This window comes from Lissotriton vulgaris, chromosome 4_1, assembly GCF_964263255.1.
Source record: "Lissotriton vulgaris chromosome 4_1, aLisVul1.2, whole genome shotgun sequence".
Classification (NCBI taxonomy): Eukaryota; Metazoa; Chordata; class Amphibia; order Caudata; family Salamandridae; genus Lissotriton; species Lissotriton vulgaris.
This window is the reverse complement of record NC_141691.1, coordinates 1,941,364,725-1,941,382,166: the sequence shown is the minus strand read 5'-3', so window position 1 is coordinate 1,941,382,166 and position 17,442 is coordinate 1,941,364,725. Positions and strand designations below refer to the sequence as shown.

At 43.8% G+C, this 17,442-nt stretch overlaps 1 protein-coding gene across 1 annotated transcript in view; it reads left to right on the top strand.

The window, feature by feature from the left end:
* COL22A1 (collagen type XXII alpha 1 chain) overlaps window positions 1–17,442 on the top strand; it is a 994,625-nt gene that overhangs the window by 705,129 nt on the left and 272,054 nt on the right. Inside the window, exons 22-23 of the mRNA XM_086966258.1 lie at window positions 2,334–2,387; window positions 9,868–9,921. Coding sequence (XP_086822384.1) covers window positions 2,334–2,387; window positions 9,868–9,921 — 108 coding nt within the window. The remainder of the gene's footprint in view (window positions 1–2,333; window positions 2,388–9,867; window positions 9,922–17,442) is intronic.

Genomic DNA, 17,442 nt, shown 5'->3' with positions numbered 1-17,442 from the left:
TGAAGAGGAGCTGGTGCTTGTGCAAGGGCTGCTTTTCGTGCGCCAGGACGTGGTATAACAATACGCCTCGGGGGTCCAACAATACTCGATGTATATGGGGGTGGTGAGTTCAACAAATGGGACATTAATGGATCTTTCTCGGATGTTCCCTTTGAGTCTTGTCCCTCATGTGGTAACATCGGGTAGCATTTATCTACTGCTAGTTTCTTGCTTCTGAGCATTTGTTCACTTTCCTGCTCTTCCTCATTATCCCTGTATGCGATGGCAGCTTGTACCATCGACATGCCTCTTTTATTTTTCTTTGCTATTTTTATTTCTTTCTGTTTGGCTTCTTTGCGCCATAAGCGAAAAGAGTCAAACATCGCCGGCCGGGCTTTCTTCTTGAACAATTTGACCTCGAGGTTGTCTAATATTTCTGAGTCAAAACTACCATATTGGGGCCATTTTAAAACACCATCCTTGCGGGTGTATTTTATCCATACCTCATTATACGTGATAGGACCTACTCCGTGCTTTATATATAACTCATATGTTGGAGTTCCAATCGGAGGAACCGGACACGAATCCTCTAATCGGAAGTCCTTACTACAACCAAGACAAAACAAGTTTCCAAGTCTGCTGAGACCAGGCATCTTCGCTCACTAGTCTAGCTTCAAACTTCAAGGGATTATCTAATTATGATATTGTCGTGAATACACGAATCCCTCGGTTTTGGTGCTTGCAAGAACCAATACAAACCGTATCTCTGGGATACCAAAACTAAGAACCAAACTAAGGACTGGGAGACGCTCCACTTATACTTAACTGAATATTGAAGATCGGTGACGTCACTAGAAGACTCGTCTATCGTTTCACTCTACCAAGGATCACTAGGTCCAAAACAGGAAGATAGTCAGGGCAGCAGTCCTTCGTAGCCGTCGGGACGCGGGGAACCTCTCAGCAAAGACCTTCGGAACCACGTCGACATGCAGGGGTCGATGAAGTGGCTGGCCGTCCTCCGGAATTTTCACACAAAGCTCCTCACGAACATCTGGCTTGGACCGTCACCGCTTGATATCGCCTCGAGTTGGGCGCCAACTGAGGTGCTGGGTTTTTAGGGACCCGGTGGTGCCAGGGGACCACACCCAAAGACCTCTGAGTTCTCCCTGTTCTGGACTACAGAAACACAGAGTCTTCTAGTTGAAGTCAGAGATCGAGTTTTATTGGCTGCAACCAAGTAACATGTGTCCTAGAAGTACGACAGCACGGGCCGTAAGTTCTCAGGAGACTGTTCGTTCTTACAGAACCAGCCTTCTCCTTATATACATAAATAACAGCTGCAGGCAAGAATTCTTGAGTTTATGATATGGCTATACACATATTTCTACAATAATACAAAGAGCGAAGTCATGCTGGTCAGCACATATTTTAGATGTCCAGTTTGTGATGGATTACCCCGCCAGATCCAGAATTCCCATCAGATATCGATGAAACACCAATAAGGTCGGGCACTCTCCCATCATAAAACAGGTCATAAACAAGAATCATGGACAGGTGTATGTGTATGGAAAACAGGGTCTGTATGTAGTGAGTGGTTTATGACATGTTGTGCCTTGATGATATCTTGCTCGGCCACTGGGCGAGGAGCTGTCCAAACAGGCTTGGCTGGAGGCAGTGGAGTCAGCTCGGCCAGGTCATGGGGAAGTCATCTACGGTGGACGTGTCCTTTCAGATCAAACTCGGTCTTAATCAATTGACTATATGAGGGCAAGTCATAAGATGGAAGCCGTTTACAAAATGGAGTCTGAGGGTTCGGGACAGAAACCACGATTTAAGGGTGTTAGCATCACTCAATCATGACGCAAATACATAGGGATAATGTCCTAATCATTACCGGTCCGTAGATACCAAATTCGTCATGGTACGACGATATTTTGTGATACGAGTGTTGGACCTCGATATCTGTGGAACAGCAGGGTCCGGATTTACAGTACCACAGACCTGAGTTTGATGCATTCACTGAAACCCTCTCATGGGGATTTGATGTAACAGTATTTATCTTGTGATTTTTATAAAGATGCTCCATGACGTGTTGTCTAAACAGCTCACCCTGCCTGTTGTCCAATGAGCAATGGGTTGTCCTGTGCCAGAATCCTCTCCTGTCTAGAAGTCCCCGAACTAAAATAATCACCCTCCTTGAATGAAATTAAAATAAAGTACAAACAGGTTTTGTCTTCTTTCGAAATGTTTGGTTCTTTGCTATGTCAAATGACCTAGTACATAATTACGAATAAAGATATGTGCTTTACAGTGTACATAAATGTACCAACTAACAGAGATGTTATTTCTTCCAGGGAGCACCAGGTCCCAGAGGGACTCAAGGCCCCATTGGACCTCCAGGGCCCCCAGTAAGTATTATTGATCGTCAAACGATGGGAGTGCATTGGCTTTTCAAAACCACAGGCGATTTTGTACTCCGTGCAAAAAGAACCTATCGGTAAACTTATACTCATCCTATACAGAGACGTGGAACGTTTGATTGACAGTCGTCTGGCAAACAAAGTTGTGTTCCTTAATGTGTGTAAAGATGTGGCTATTTACTAATTTGTGTTGATGTCATTTAGACTCATATGTAGTGTACAATTTTTATACATTGCAGGCTGGATTCATAAGCTTGTGCCTGGGGCATTTTTAAGGGCAAAATGCCCCAAGGTCATTTGGATCTGGGGTATAGGTCAAGACTGCGGGCACAGATCATGTGCTCACGTTTCTCCCGGCCTTCCTTGTAGGTCAGGGCAATGGGCACTTTCCTTCGGATCCTATATATGATGGCTCCCATGAAGCAAGTTGGTTTAGTGATGGGATCCTGATGATGTCAGCAGCTGCCTACTCTTTCATCCATGCCCCACATGGGAGCAGTATTACCACCCCAAGGTTGTATGTCTCCACAACACGGTTGTAACAACTCAAGTATTCTTTCAATGCGTTACCATTACAACACAAACTTTAACTACGCACATTCCTTTACAACGCATGCTTTTACAACGAAATTTGTTGTGAAAGCATATTTTGTAAAAGCATATGTGTGGTTAAAGTTGCGAGTTGAATTTATGTGTACATTATAGCTTAATATTTCGCAGTAAAATACTTATAATTTCTTAGTAATGGCATGCATGGTAATGCATGAAAATACATGTAAAACAAAACAATGTCTTTACTTTTATATATGTTTTTATATATTCCTCACACAATGATGTCTGTTGAAATATATAAAACCATGTATAAATCCAACAGCCCCTCAACCCCTACCCACCCTTAAATTACCTTTGCCACCCCAAAATCCATACCCATCCTAAACCCTAAAATTACCCTTGCCTCCCCAAAACCCATACTCACCCTAAACCCTAAAATTGCATATATTACCCCAAAACCCATACTTAACTAAAACTTACATTTGATTTCCCTTTACCATTCATGCCTTTACAACGAAAATCATTGGAAAGGCATGCGTTGTAAAGGCCTATGCATTGTAAAAAAATGCGTTGTGATCATCATGCGTTGTTACACCGCATGGGTTGTAGCGCTTGTGTTGTAATGGCATGCAGGGTAACAGCTGCGATGTAATGGCTGTTCCCCCCCACCTGAAAATGCAGTCTTTCAAATCGGACAAAAGAAGTGCAGGTACTCGCCAAACCTTGTGAAGGGGCAGGGCTAATGTGAAGGGGCACATGCAAACGTGCAAGTATATTACATTTGGGGCTAAAAGCTATAGAAATTAAAGGAATTGCCCAGTGACATTGGGGTGAATTCTCATCTATCCCATCTGGGTCCATATGAAACATTATCATTGTTTGTGCCGGGTGCCCCGTTTTGGGGTATGCGCTGCCTCAAGGGGAGCCGCTAGCTCGCGCTGCCCTAGGAGCAGCGCATTCATGTGAAAACACGGAGCAACTTCTAAGGGATTAAAGATCCCCTTGCAGGCCGGTGTAGTCACTGACTGCACTCGCCTGCAAGGGGATATCTGGGGGGTCCATGGGACTCCCTTTACCCCTGCCGAGGGCTGCTCTCATGGGGCACACTGACAGTGCACCTCCTGAGGGCTTCTTTGACGCTGCGCTGGCGTCTGTAATATGGTACAGGTGCAGAGTCAAAGAAATTCCCCCATTTTCATAGGGCACACCCCTATGAAAATGAGGGAACACCCTCTGAAGGTAGCGCTGGCGCTTTCAGTGTGCCTGGACTATTGATATTTCAGAAGGGGGCGTTCAAGCGTCTGCACACCCTCCTAGAATACCAAAGTGCCCCAGGGGCATGCAAAGTGGGTGCAAACGCCTGTGGTACCCCCCGGGGCACCTTCTCTAATACGGCCCCTATTTGAATATGCATAAGGACCAATTTCTTCTTTTAATATTCTCTATTTTCTTCCCCCTTATCAAACAAGCTCTTTTCTTGCTAGAATTCCTCATGTCACTGCCTGTCATGTCGCCCCCTTTCCTCCTCATCACACATTCTCTACCATCTACCCATCCCAGTACATAATCATTCCCTTCCTCACTAGATTATATCTGATTTGCATTCAGTACCTCATTCGCACTTCATCTTTTGTTGCATTGTGGCACTTACGGTTCTCCCAAAAATAAAATACAAACTTTAATACAGGACCAGATGATTCCTTTACAACTGATATTGCATGATGTAGAGTGAGAAACACATAGACGTTCCACCTTTTGCTCTTCACTTTCAGACCCTTTTGTTCGACCTGTAAAGGCTACTTTGAGCTTAAACTATGTCTAAGGCTTCTCCTGAACTTTGTTTCCATTTTGCCCATTCGTATATATATACCTCACTTATACCCTTAGCATGGATGCCGCTTTGTCATTGAACACCTAATATGAAAACTAAAAAAAACCTGTCAAAGTCATTCATGCCCTCAAACAAATGCTCTCAAAAGTGCATGATCTGCCAACATATTCTCCATCTGCAAAGCAAAATGTAACTACTATATCAGGATTATTGCTGACACTAAGAATGAAACTGAAGTATGCTTCATTGCAGTAAAACAAACATTGACTAACCCACTCCCACCACCTGTTATCACATATTGTGTTAGAAAACCCACGAGCAGACTGCTTCAGCTAATATTAGCTGATTGAATGCAAATAACACATTAACCCTCAAACTCTGTGACCTCTCAGCAGCCTATGAGACCCTGGTGGGCCGCAATCTGTTGTGAGGGAGACTCAGGAAACTGACTGGAGTAGCAGAGACTGCCTTATATTGGACATGTTCTTTCCTCACCACCTGCAGAGAGCAAGTCCAGATTGTGCCAATTACAAAGTTCTCTACAGAGTGTTACAGGGGCTGCATTTCAACAAATATGTGTGCTCAGTAGCAAATGACATTGAGTGACATTAGTTGACCCTCCAAATCTTGCTTGACAACACTTTAAACTTCTTCCTATTAGAAAACAAGTCCGCAGACAGGACACCCATTACAGCATACTTGGGCAACATTTTCTTTTGGATCAAATAGAGATGCCTCTCTTTCAATGGAAAACTCAGAACCTAATGCCAAGTGATATTAAATGCAACCCACCGCTCTTTGATTAGCCTCCTCGCCTGGGAGCGCCATTCAGGACGGTATTAAAGTTAGGATATTGTCCATGATCTCCCCATCACTCCACTTGTTTGCTGTGGACCAGGGGTTACACTCTAGCTTTCCCTTTTCTGACCACCATGTCACATCCAACTGTTGCCAAAATCTATGTGGGCATCAACAATAACCTCCTGTGACAGCACTAAGCCATCTACCCTTAAAATAAAGCTGATCTTCTGGCTGCCATCCACAACTTTCCTAAGACCATCATGCAAGCAGCCGCCAGCTTCAGAGTGGCAATATCTCTCCAGCCATCAGTTCTCTTCAGTGGTGTTCTTTACACCTCACATCAAGTTCAAACTACTTCATCCCATTTATCTGGCCATGAATCTGAGTGAATCAAATTATTGTACTGATCAGATTGCCATTTGTGCCTGTAGCCATGCCAGACATAGGCCACATCGGATGAATCGGACCAGCCTTAAGCACATGTTTTTTGCTTGGGCCAAGACATCCCTGAGTTACAGGTTTCACGGGTCACCATTGCAGTTCTGATCTACAAATGAACATTAAACCTGAGTTTGAGGCAAATTACAGAGACATGCACCCAAGTGTATATCACACAGAGATGTATTTAAGCAAGACCATAACAGGATACATCTAATATTATGGCTTGAAAAGCCTTACCAAGACTTTAGATGGAAAGGTCCCTACCAAAACCGCTCAAACTGTACTTAAACCTCCTGATTGGGGTTGAGCAAATCCCATCCATGACTATAGTACAGTGAATAACTTCAACTCTTTGACATTGCAATTTGATGACCAGACACTTCCTTCAACTCATCAACTTAAATTTTTTAGAACTCACTCCACCACTGTCCTGGTTAATGGTGAAATTACGTTTACTAAATGGAAGGTGTGTCTTTTGTAAGTGGCCAAGTGACTCTGTTTTGGTTCAGAGAGAGGCCTATGCATAGGCAAACAAGTCACTATTCCTCTCCAATATGGATGCTGGGCCCCTCCCCAAACCATTGCTAACTTCAGTGGAGCTGCTTTAGTGAAGCTGCAAGATTTTTTGCAGGCACAGAAAAACATTACCACCTCACAGTTTTCCTCTAATACCTTACCACCTTACAGCTTTCCTCCAATGCTTTCCTCTAATACCTTACCACCTCACAGCCTTCCTCTAAGAATTTACCACCGCATACCTCACACCTTTCCTATAAGACCTTACCACCTCACAGCTTTCCTCTAAGACCTTACCACCTCTCAGCTTTCCTCTAAGACCTTAGCACCTCATAGCTTTCCTCCAAGACCTTACCACCTCTCAGCTTTCCTCTAAGACCTTAGCACCTCATAGCTTTCCTCTAAGACCTTACCACCTCTCAGCTTTCCTCTAAGACCTTAGCACCTCATAGCTTTCCTCTAAGACCTTACCACCTCTCAGCTTTCCTCTAAGGCCTTAGCACCTCATAGCTTTCCTCTAAGACCTTACCACCTCTCAGCTTTCCTCTAAGACCTTAGCACCTCATAGCTTTCCTCTAAGACCTTACCACTTCTCAGCTTTCCTCTAAGACCTTAGCACCTCATAGCTTTCCTCTAAGACCTTACCACCTCTCAGCTTTCCTCTAAGACCTTATCAACTCACAGATTTCTTCTTAGACATTACCACCTCTCACCTTTCCTCTAAGACCTTACCACCTCACAGCTTTCCTCTAAGACCTTAACACCTCACAGCTTTCCTCTAAGACCTTACTGCCTCACAACTTTCCTCTAAGATCTTACCACTTCACAGCTTTCCTCTAAGACTCTACACAGCTCATAGCTTTCCTCTAAGACCTTACCACCTCACAGGTTTCCTCTGTATGTATTGGCATTTATATAGCGCACTACTTACCCGTAGGGTCCCAAGGCGCTTCGACCGCTGCGAAACCCTTCCTGGCTTCCCTGAGAGATGGTCCCTTAATGGGTATCTCCAGGGTGAGACCAGGCATCCCCGGCGGTCTGGTGGGGCCGTTAGTGAAGATGAGGCAAGCTAATGCCCAGAGTTGCCGAGTGTGATCGCTGATCAGAGTGGGCACCAAGGCGAGAGAATTATCGAGTCCGCTGACTCTGGTCCAGAAACCTGCCGCGCCGGGAATCGAACCCTGGTCCCGGGCCGTCCTCTGCTCTCGGGTCTGCCGCCTCTAACCAGTGAGCCACACTACTTCACCTCTAAGACCTTACCACCTCAAAGTTTTCTTCTAAGGTATCTACTGCCTCCCTTATACAAACAAACCTACTTTGAACCTGCTAGTTATTGATCCAAATACATACACTTTAGAACCTGAGACCTACTAAACAGCAGGCACGGCCCGTGACGGGCGTGCCACCGGGCGGTGACGTGGGGCAGAGGAGGGGCAGGGTGGGGGGTTGTAAAATGCGGGAAAATGAAGATTTCAGGTAAGTACCGAAAAAAAGCGAATTTCGTTGCGCTCGCTGCATCGCCTAATGTGATGCAGCGCGCGCAACAATTTTTTTTTCCGGTAATTACCTGAAATCTTCCGTTTCCCTCTCACCAAGGCAATAAATGCCAAAACTAAATAATTTCCTGCCAATGCAGTCTGTCAACTTTACTCCTTCCCTAGAGACATTGAGGTCATGCTGACACTACACCCTTTCAGAAAACTCTCTGTCTGATCATTCAACAAAGGAGTATCAAATCAGCACATGCAGGTCTAGTTTTTACTCCTGCCCTTGTCAGGAATACTTTCCCAACCTCTTTCAGAATGAAAACGAAATTTAGAGAGGAAATTATGAATATCCACACATGGCCACAAATTCTCAGGACATTCCAGCCGTGCAACACTAGTTACCTGCACCTCAGAGTAGATGTATCCCCACGCACACCTTTGTTCGAATCTATTTTTATTTAAATTTTCACTCATAAAAGAGGAAGTTTGACTCACACACTCATTAATGACTTTGCCAATTGGACCTCAATTGCAAAGTCACTTGTCCTTCCAGAATCCTAGCTCTTCGTCTATTGATGCCGTCTCACCTTATAGTGTCTTGCTGTCTGAAACATTAACCCCTTGCTGTGCAGCTCTCCAATACTCTGGTAATATATTTCATTTATATTGGCCCAATCGGTTTGTACCCACAAAACAATTCACCATTGGAAGAAACACACCGTTGAAAACTGAGGAGAAGCAGACAGAAATAACACCCTCAATAAGAGAGTTGCACACACTGAACAGGTCCAGATTGAGGAAAGAGATGCTGTTTTTCTTGGTCATTTTTGATTTCAGACCAGATAGATACTGTTAAAAGTGCTAAAGAAAATGGGTTTGTGACAGAAAAGAATACAGATCGATTGTGTATCTGGGAGTAGAGTATCAGAGAGAAACGACCCAAGTGTCAACAGTACAACTGGAACTAGCAGGACAGACACTGAAATACCTAAATCAAGTTTGAAAAGAAAGAATGACAAACCACCGTTTTACCAAATGATGGACACATTAATATTTATATAGTATAGAATATTACTTTGAATAGTATGACAGTCAAACTCCTTAGCTGTTCATAGTTAAATGGTTTCATTCCGCCTCTGAATTATGGATGTTTCTCAACAAACTGCCAACCTGTGGCAGCATAGGGGTGGGGGAGGGGCCATTGGCAAGTAATGTTTCTGGCAAAATGCCATTCCGAAAATTAGAGAGGGACAAGGTGCCGAAGAGAAGTCAGGGACGTTTCTCCTTTTCAAAGACAGTCCAGTATCTGAAAAAACTGCATTCTGAAGGTCGATGAAACCATCACTTCTCTAGAACACATCAGTGTTGTACATGCTATATTTATTCTTGAACCCACAAGAGGTAAGTTAGACTCGGATTCTAGTTAAGAAAGGTGACTCCTATTGTATATTGATCTGCTCTGAAGCGAATAGGATGCATATTTTGATGACCATACATTTTTTAATGACTCATTTAAACTTTTTAGCTTATGTATATCAATCTCTCATATGTTGTGTTTTATCTTTTGAAGTAGGCAAGTTGTCTTCATTTCATCCAGCCCGGGCTGCCCTCCAAGAATACTTTATTGAATTAATTTAAACTGTGATTATAACTTCAGTAATTCGGCCCCAAATCTCTCAAATGTATTTTTAACGCTAGGTCTGCTCAATATTATCCAAAGAATTAAAGATTTAATTTTTGCTATAAAGAATCGCCTTGCTCAATATCGAAGTTGTAGTGTCCAAAAATATGACTTCTGACTCAATTAGTCATGTAATGCTGTATTATCTTCTCAAATTAGGGTCTTGAAGGTCCAGAAGGAAAAGTTGGACTTCCGGGTGTACAGGGTCTACGGGTGAGTTCAAGTTTGCTTATATTATATATTTTGTAAGTCACAATGAGAGAAATTCGAATAATTCACGTATCTGACAATGAACACGGGGCATATGTTTTTATATATGCTCTGAATTGGTTCGAATGTGTATCTTGACTTCATTAATGGACAGAATGTATGGGTATCTTACAACACCTTTGTCTTGTGTTGGGATGTGTAATGCCCCGATTGCTTACTGGTAATCTTCATTACTCCGAGTGGTTTCCTGGATGCAGTGCTGAGTCCGCCCGGGTAATGGCTGTCAGGCGGACAACAGCCATTGGGCTCACGGGGCTTCAGCCCCCCCTGTCGTGTGTGTTAGCCCGGGCAGAGACAGCTTCGCTAGCTGGCGAGCATCTAATTGCAGCCGCACCCGAGTACTTAACAGGTCTTTAAAAGACCACTTACTTGTAAATAAGGCTTTTGTTGTGTGTTCACCCCTTCTTACAGCCACTCTGTCTATGGTTGGAAGAATTACCCCCCACCCCGAAATATTTTTCAGCCCTCCCCCCCTTGAAACCCCCCCCCCCCCCCCCCTGCACCGAAATTTGGCTCTAGTTGCCCGCCTGATGGCTGCAGAATATTTTCTGTTTTACTGTTGTCTTTTTGTTGTGTGGTATGTTGCAGGAAGGGCTTCGTTATTTCCTTCCTTTTGTTGTGGCTCCCGGGTAACGGGGGCCATCTTGGGGGAACCTTTTGGGTTTCAGCTAGGGAATTAGTTCTGCCAGAAAGAATAAGTATCTCATGCATAAGGACTGCAACCAGGAAGACAGACGAGGAGGTAATACTCTTCTCACAGATGATCTAATGATTAGGAATTCACAGTACATGTTTCGTAGCCTCAGCTCCTGCAGGTCATGCTGTACCATTGGAGTTTAGTCTTGCTTGTATCCAAGATTGTCATGCTAATATGTTGATGTGACCATTCTCTTTAGCCCAGGGGGATTATAACAGTCACCGCCGTAACATAATACAACAAAATCATGTTCAGACAACTCGCACATCCTGGACAATGGCTTCAAAATGCCTCCAAGTTGCTCAGCTACTTGTTAAATGAAATTATTGACCCTCAGGAAAATAACAATGCAGGTCAATGCAGTTTTATACTAAACTGATATGCAATCTGATATGTATGAATTTACAAGGAAAATATTACATTAACGAGAGTACTGATAGGGACCAAAACTGCAACTGGCTTTTTAAAGGTAACTGGGGAGTGGAAGGGGAAATATAATTGTCTGGGCACTGCACTGAATAGAGTGGGTAGAAACTGATTTCATATCAAAGACAAAAATATCTTAAAACTCAACTTCTAGCTATTTGAAATTCCCATTTTCTCTAGTGAGACTTTTATTAATTTGTATTTCTTGGACCACGAGCATTCAACTTTTTGATTTGTGGTGGTCTGGGACTTGTTGAACAGAAATTAACCAGGTGATAAAAATGGTGCAGCCTTATTTTTAATGGGAGTTGCCAATGAGTGGGGTAAGATTCTGACTTAAATACTACTTTCTGACAATAGTCTTACCTATTTGTAAGCTATATATTTGTCAAGTAGCATAATTTCCCCCACAGCCAGTGCCGTCTTAATGACCACACAAAGGTCTGACAGGCTGACGCATCAGCTCCATCTAACATAAAAACATTACTTGTCATAGTAGTATTACTCAAACAAATCAGGTGGTGACAACAATGTTTACATTCAGAGGTTTGAAATGACCAAACCTGAAAACAGAAGGCAGTTATCGTATAGCTTCTGAAGCAAGAGAGAGATAACACTTCATATTTGTGAAACCAGAGTAAATTAATGAGTTATTAGACCAGTGGAATGTTGGGCACTCCATTGAAGAGAGTGGAGTGCTCCAGGCTTCTAATGGCTGGTAGATGCCACAGATGTTGCTGTGAACATGACAACATGGAGCCCGAGGGGACCTTTGTTTTACAAATTAGATATTCTGCCCTCTAGGGGCGGAAATTTCGAATAGCCTTAGAACACACCGTAGCTGACTATACCGGCCATTAAAGGCCTGCTCCCTACTCTCGCCTTTGGCTTGGGTCTTTAATGCTGGAGCTGGCCTTTAATGGCCGGTAGAGGTACGCGGGCTCTAAGGCTATAATAATACCTTTTAGGTTGAAAAGACCTACACTTATCTTATACAAATGATGTTGCTGAATTGTTAGTGGGAAGTGTTTTCTGTACCAATCCCACTTTTATAAAGGGGAAGTGTCTTTCCGTCATCTGCTCCTGTTCAACTTCCAAGGCACCCTGCCCCTCTTTCTTGTGGAACGTCATCCTACTGATGTGAGTGGAAGGATTTGGAATTCCTTTGCTGTGGAGAGAGTCAGACCTGTTTACAAAGGAGTAAAGTAAGAAAAGTCCCACCCTTCGGTGTGTGGGTTTTCAAGAATCTTGGATATTGACCCTTAGTGACTCTGTGAAAATCCCTTTGCTGTGAGGTACTCATCTTAAGGAGGAAAACAGGGCCCGATTCAAAAAGGGCCTCTGCACTCGTGGCAGAGGTCCCGCAGTTGTGGCGGGAGCCTGAACTTGTTCGGGGACCTCTGCATTGCAGTTTCCTATTGCAGGGGCCCTGCCAAGATTGTGGGGTCCCCTGACAGGACCACGGGCCTCTGCAACAAGTGGGAGTTGTTTTCCTATCTGTAGACTGACTGCTTCCTCCAAATATTTCATTTTCCTAAAGAGTTGTGTGAGCTAGCATCTAGTGTTGAGACAAAGTAACTTCCTGATGCTTGAGAGTACATTGGAGGAGCAGATACTTTTTGGTTGAGTGGTGAGCTACTATGAAAAGTATCATAACCTACGGCAGTGGGTGGAGACCCCTACAACCATTTCCGAGAGAGCTTTGCCTACTAGAACGAAGAAACTTCACAAAATCCTACTTCGCACTAAAAGATCATTTTGCAGAACCTTGGCCTTTTCCCAGAATTCAAAAACCATCTTGAGGGGTTTCAGAAAACTAATGGGACGCAGATGTGACTTTTTTGAACTCGGTACAGCTTTTCGCTGCTTTGACATTATTAAAACACTGCACAGGTCACCAGCGCATGAGTAGCAGCCATGAAGTTCCCTCATCAGATACATTCTATACACTCACATTGGCATTGACAATCTCAAGACTCTTCATCCTGCCCTGATCTCTTAAGACAAAATGCATGTGGTTTACCGCAGTGGTGAGGGCCCCCCTTGCAAAGTACTGTACATGGAGGGGGCCTCCCATGCTCCGGACCATGTCCGGAGGCCTCAGGGTAGGGGACCGCCGCCTGTGCACGGTCCCTTAGTGGACCCCTGGAGCTTGGTTTGCTTAGGGCAAGTGCTCTCCACCCATGAAGTTATATTTAATTTCTCTCTTCACACCAGATTGATTTTGCTCCAGAGTGATTCTATTACTAAACATAGAGAACGTGAAGAGGACAGTGTCATCCACTTGCGGGACAGCTGAGCATAAACCTGGGGCTCTGTGAGAGCTCTCTCTTTTCTTCCTTTTCTTGAATTGTCCATGGGCCTAATTTGAATTGATTTCCTCTATTTATTCCACGAGGGACCATGTTTTAAAAGCTCTTATCATATTTCCCTTTTCGTGATATATTTATTATTAAATGGTCTGTTTTGTAATCGAACTTGACATATATCTTTCACTTCTTTGATTTTTATATGTACTTTTATAAGGAATTTACTACCCACGTTTATCTGTGAATCGATTCACTGCCGAGTGAAACACGTGTACCGCATCAAAGCAAAATCATAGAATTTCGAACTTCCCTGTTATATATCTTGTTCAGGACATATACCAGAGCCCGTGCTTGCGCAAGTCCTCCAGGGCTTCCCCCCTCCACTTGTCTATAAGATATACGTATGCCCCTTGGGGATGCTTACATGAGGTGCCTGTCAACAAGAAAGTTCCAGAGGTATGCACAACTTTTTACTGCTAGAGTACGCCTCCCCCTTGTTTACAGCAAGTGAAATGACACCCCCAACCTGCATTTAAAAAGTTCCAACCGCAAATTGCACATTTGACAGTTAAGCATGGCAAGGCGCCTCTTCACCTTACAGTAATGATGCGGTAACTCGAGGCGCTAATTAGGCGTTGCTCCGCCCACCTCGACAGAGTGACGTACATTTAAAAAGCATTCGTGGGCTCCCCGGATAATCCGATGTTAGGGTAATTGGACACATCAACCTGAGAAGCGCAGGTTAAAAATAGCTGTTTTATCTGCCTTGCATGTATTTACCTCGTGTAACAATTACAGTTATTGTGGAAGGTGAATGTAAAGTAACATTGAGCCTCTGTATTTTAATTAGCAGTAGCATTTTTGCTTCAGGATCTGGAGATTAGAGGCACTTGGGTGACACATTAATTGCTGTATTAGGCTTTAAAGAAGTTATGTGCACCACAAATGCACAAATGCGGTCTACAATTGTAAGAAGACACTGGCACCATACATTTAATATTACTGCAGATGGTAACGTTATATTTGTTGTTTAAAATTTGCTGCAGGTATAAGCAACTGAGGGGCATATGCATAAGAACGTGGCAGAGCGCGGGTTAGCTCCAATATTGCTAGCACCGCACTCCATCACTTTATTAACGCATGGATGCACCATATTTACAATAATACGGTGCACCCCTGCGTTTCCCCCTGTGCTGGTACTAAATGAAGCCGCCTAGTGCCAACGCAGGCATCCTTGCACCATAGTGCAAGGGTGCCTGCGTTGGGGGGAATGATTATTTACGTGCAGAAAGGGACACCGTCCTGCACATCAAAACCAATGGGTGTGGAAGAGGACTGCCCACCACAACACCCATTCCACGCCTCTTTCCCGCTAAAGGGCCTTATTTACAAGGCGGCGTTAAGCCACGTTATATGGCTTAACGCCGCCTTATAAATAAGGCGAAGGGTTTATCGCCATAGGAATATCAGTAAAAGTGACCTTCCTGTGGCAATAGGGACTTGTAAATCTGCCCCTGATACTGCTAAGTATGTGTATACCTCAGCTCAGCAATGGCTTCACCCTTGTGCATACATTAGGTAAATTATGACCAGGACAATTATGTATACTACTATTACAATGGCAGTTTTTCTATTTCCATAAATCACAATGGAAATAAAAGAAGGACTGTGGTGCTCCCACCTGGACTGCATGCATGCTGTTCTCCAATTAGAATAGCAAGGAAGCCATGCAAGCAGAGAAAACGGTCCCTTTGAGTGCTGTTAGAGTAGCAAAATCCAACAATTATCAGTGTTGAATGGGCCCCTCACAGCTGTGGGTCCCAGTAGCACTGCACTTGCAGCACAGTGGTAGCCATACCCTTGTTTCCTCCAGCCAAGACAAATGGAGATCCAAGAGGACAACTGGAGGAGGCCTTTGGGGATTCTGAGCAACGGTGGTGCTGCTGCAGGATGAACATGGTTAGAAAGAGAGACAGTAAGCCCCTCTTCTCGGCCCAACACATCTCCTCAATCTGCCTCATGACAGGATTTTTTCGAACTGGCATTTATTTATTTATGTTAGAAATTAAGCTCTGTATCCTATTTAAAATAAACCTCATGTACATGTAGTACAGAGCTAGGAACCCCCCTTAACAGTGTCCCGCAAAACATTTCTAAAATGAGACAATAGACCATTAAAGTGCCACATCCTAAACAAACTCATAGCAATGCACACAGCTGGTCAATGATGTGTTTCCAGTTATATTATCCTCATTTATTAAAGTGATAAAGTGGGTCGATTGTTAAATTAAATCCTAGCTGGATAAGTGAATACAGCTCAATTGCATTAGTGTATTTCTAATCCCCTAACAATTAAACCGTCTGACAACACTACAGTGCTTAATTTGAGCCAGTGGTTGTCGGTGGGAGCCACTGACTTACATAGGGGGACCAGCACTTATATTCCTGCATCAGATCTTTACAGAGAGCAAGAGAAGGAAAGCACAGAGATTGGAGAGTCATAGGAAGAGAAAGACAGCAAAACCATCAAAAGGGTGAAAGCATGAACCAGTAACAGCGAGGAAAGGGGCAGGGATTGTCTGGCAGCGGATTAAAGACTATCAGCCTTGGTATTTGATGCTCTGACATTGAATTGTACCGGCTGCAGGCACCAGACTCTTTTTTCACAAATTAAGCACTATGCACATTCTTAACACGTGTACTCAAATTTTGCCTGTATGTCAACATGTAAGATTTAGATACAAAGCACTTGGTCATAATTGTTCCACTATCAGGGGTGCATATTGTTCACATGGTAATAACCATTCATTTTTGGGTGTGCAATTTGTACCTGGTTTGATGCTGCAGACTCAGTGTTACGGATAACCAATTGGGAGGGAAAACACCTGTGTCTCGGGTAATTTGCACCAATCTTGCATTCCACTTTAGGTATACATGGGAGTTTTCCCTTGAACGGGATTAGACACCGTAGTTAACAAGAATTTACAATGCAACGGTCTCGCCTTTGCAAACGTTAGAGCTATTGGCGTTTCAAATGACAACATTTTTATTTATGTGTTGGTTTTGAAAACAGATAAATAAATGGCATTGTCATTTACAATGCCAATAGCTTAATCTCTCGCAAATGTCACACACAAACACAGAGCCCCACACACACACAGACAGAGACACACACAGACAGAGCCACACACACACACAGACCGAGCCACACACACAGCCACACACAAACACACACACATAGCCACACACACAGAGCCCCCTCCACACACACACACAGCCACACACACGCACAGGGCATGATAAAAGTCGTGCTCACGACAGCTAAGAGAAACAGAATAATACACATAAGACAACGAACATTACTGCTATGGGTGTGCCCAGCAAACTGCCCATGGGGTAAGAAGAGAACACGAGAATAAACACAGGGGAACCAGCTCAAATAAAACCACGACAGGGAAGGGCGTACAAAACAACCAAAGCCTCCATTTGTTTTGAAGGAGCCGGATTCAGATGCAAGCAGCTCCGAGTGAGAACCACAGCTCAATGCCCTCCGGCCACTAACTGCTAAAACGAGGCAACTTTCAGTCAAATGATTTAAACAAGCGAATTCCGTAAATATATTTCCTACTTTGTAAATACACACAAAGTAGCCAGTTCTGGGTTTTCCACCTTCTCTGCCCCGCATGTGCCCCTGACTGCCTGTGTGCTGCACCGAGTGAACCCCCACCTGGCGGCATTTGAGGCTTCGAATTCCCCTGGGAACCTGGGCAGCTCTACCTGGGGCGGGTCCACTTTAAAATGTGTACATCTAAGTTTGCTTTCAATTTACTCAATGGAAACAAAATCGATTGACACGTAAGCATTTCAGATGGGGCTCGAAAGGCCTGTCTCAGTATCTGTGGCGTCACCGAAAAGAGGGAGAGAAACGCTTGACAATCCACACTTTGAGGGAAATACATATTGTTTCTTTAAATAAAAAATACAGTTACAAAAAAAAAACGACAAGAAAGAACGTAAAACAAGGAATTAGAA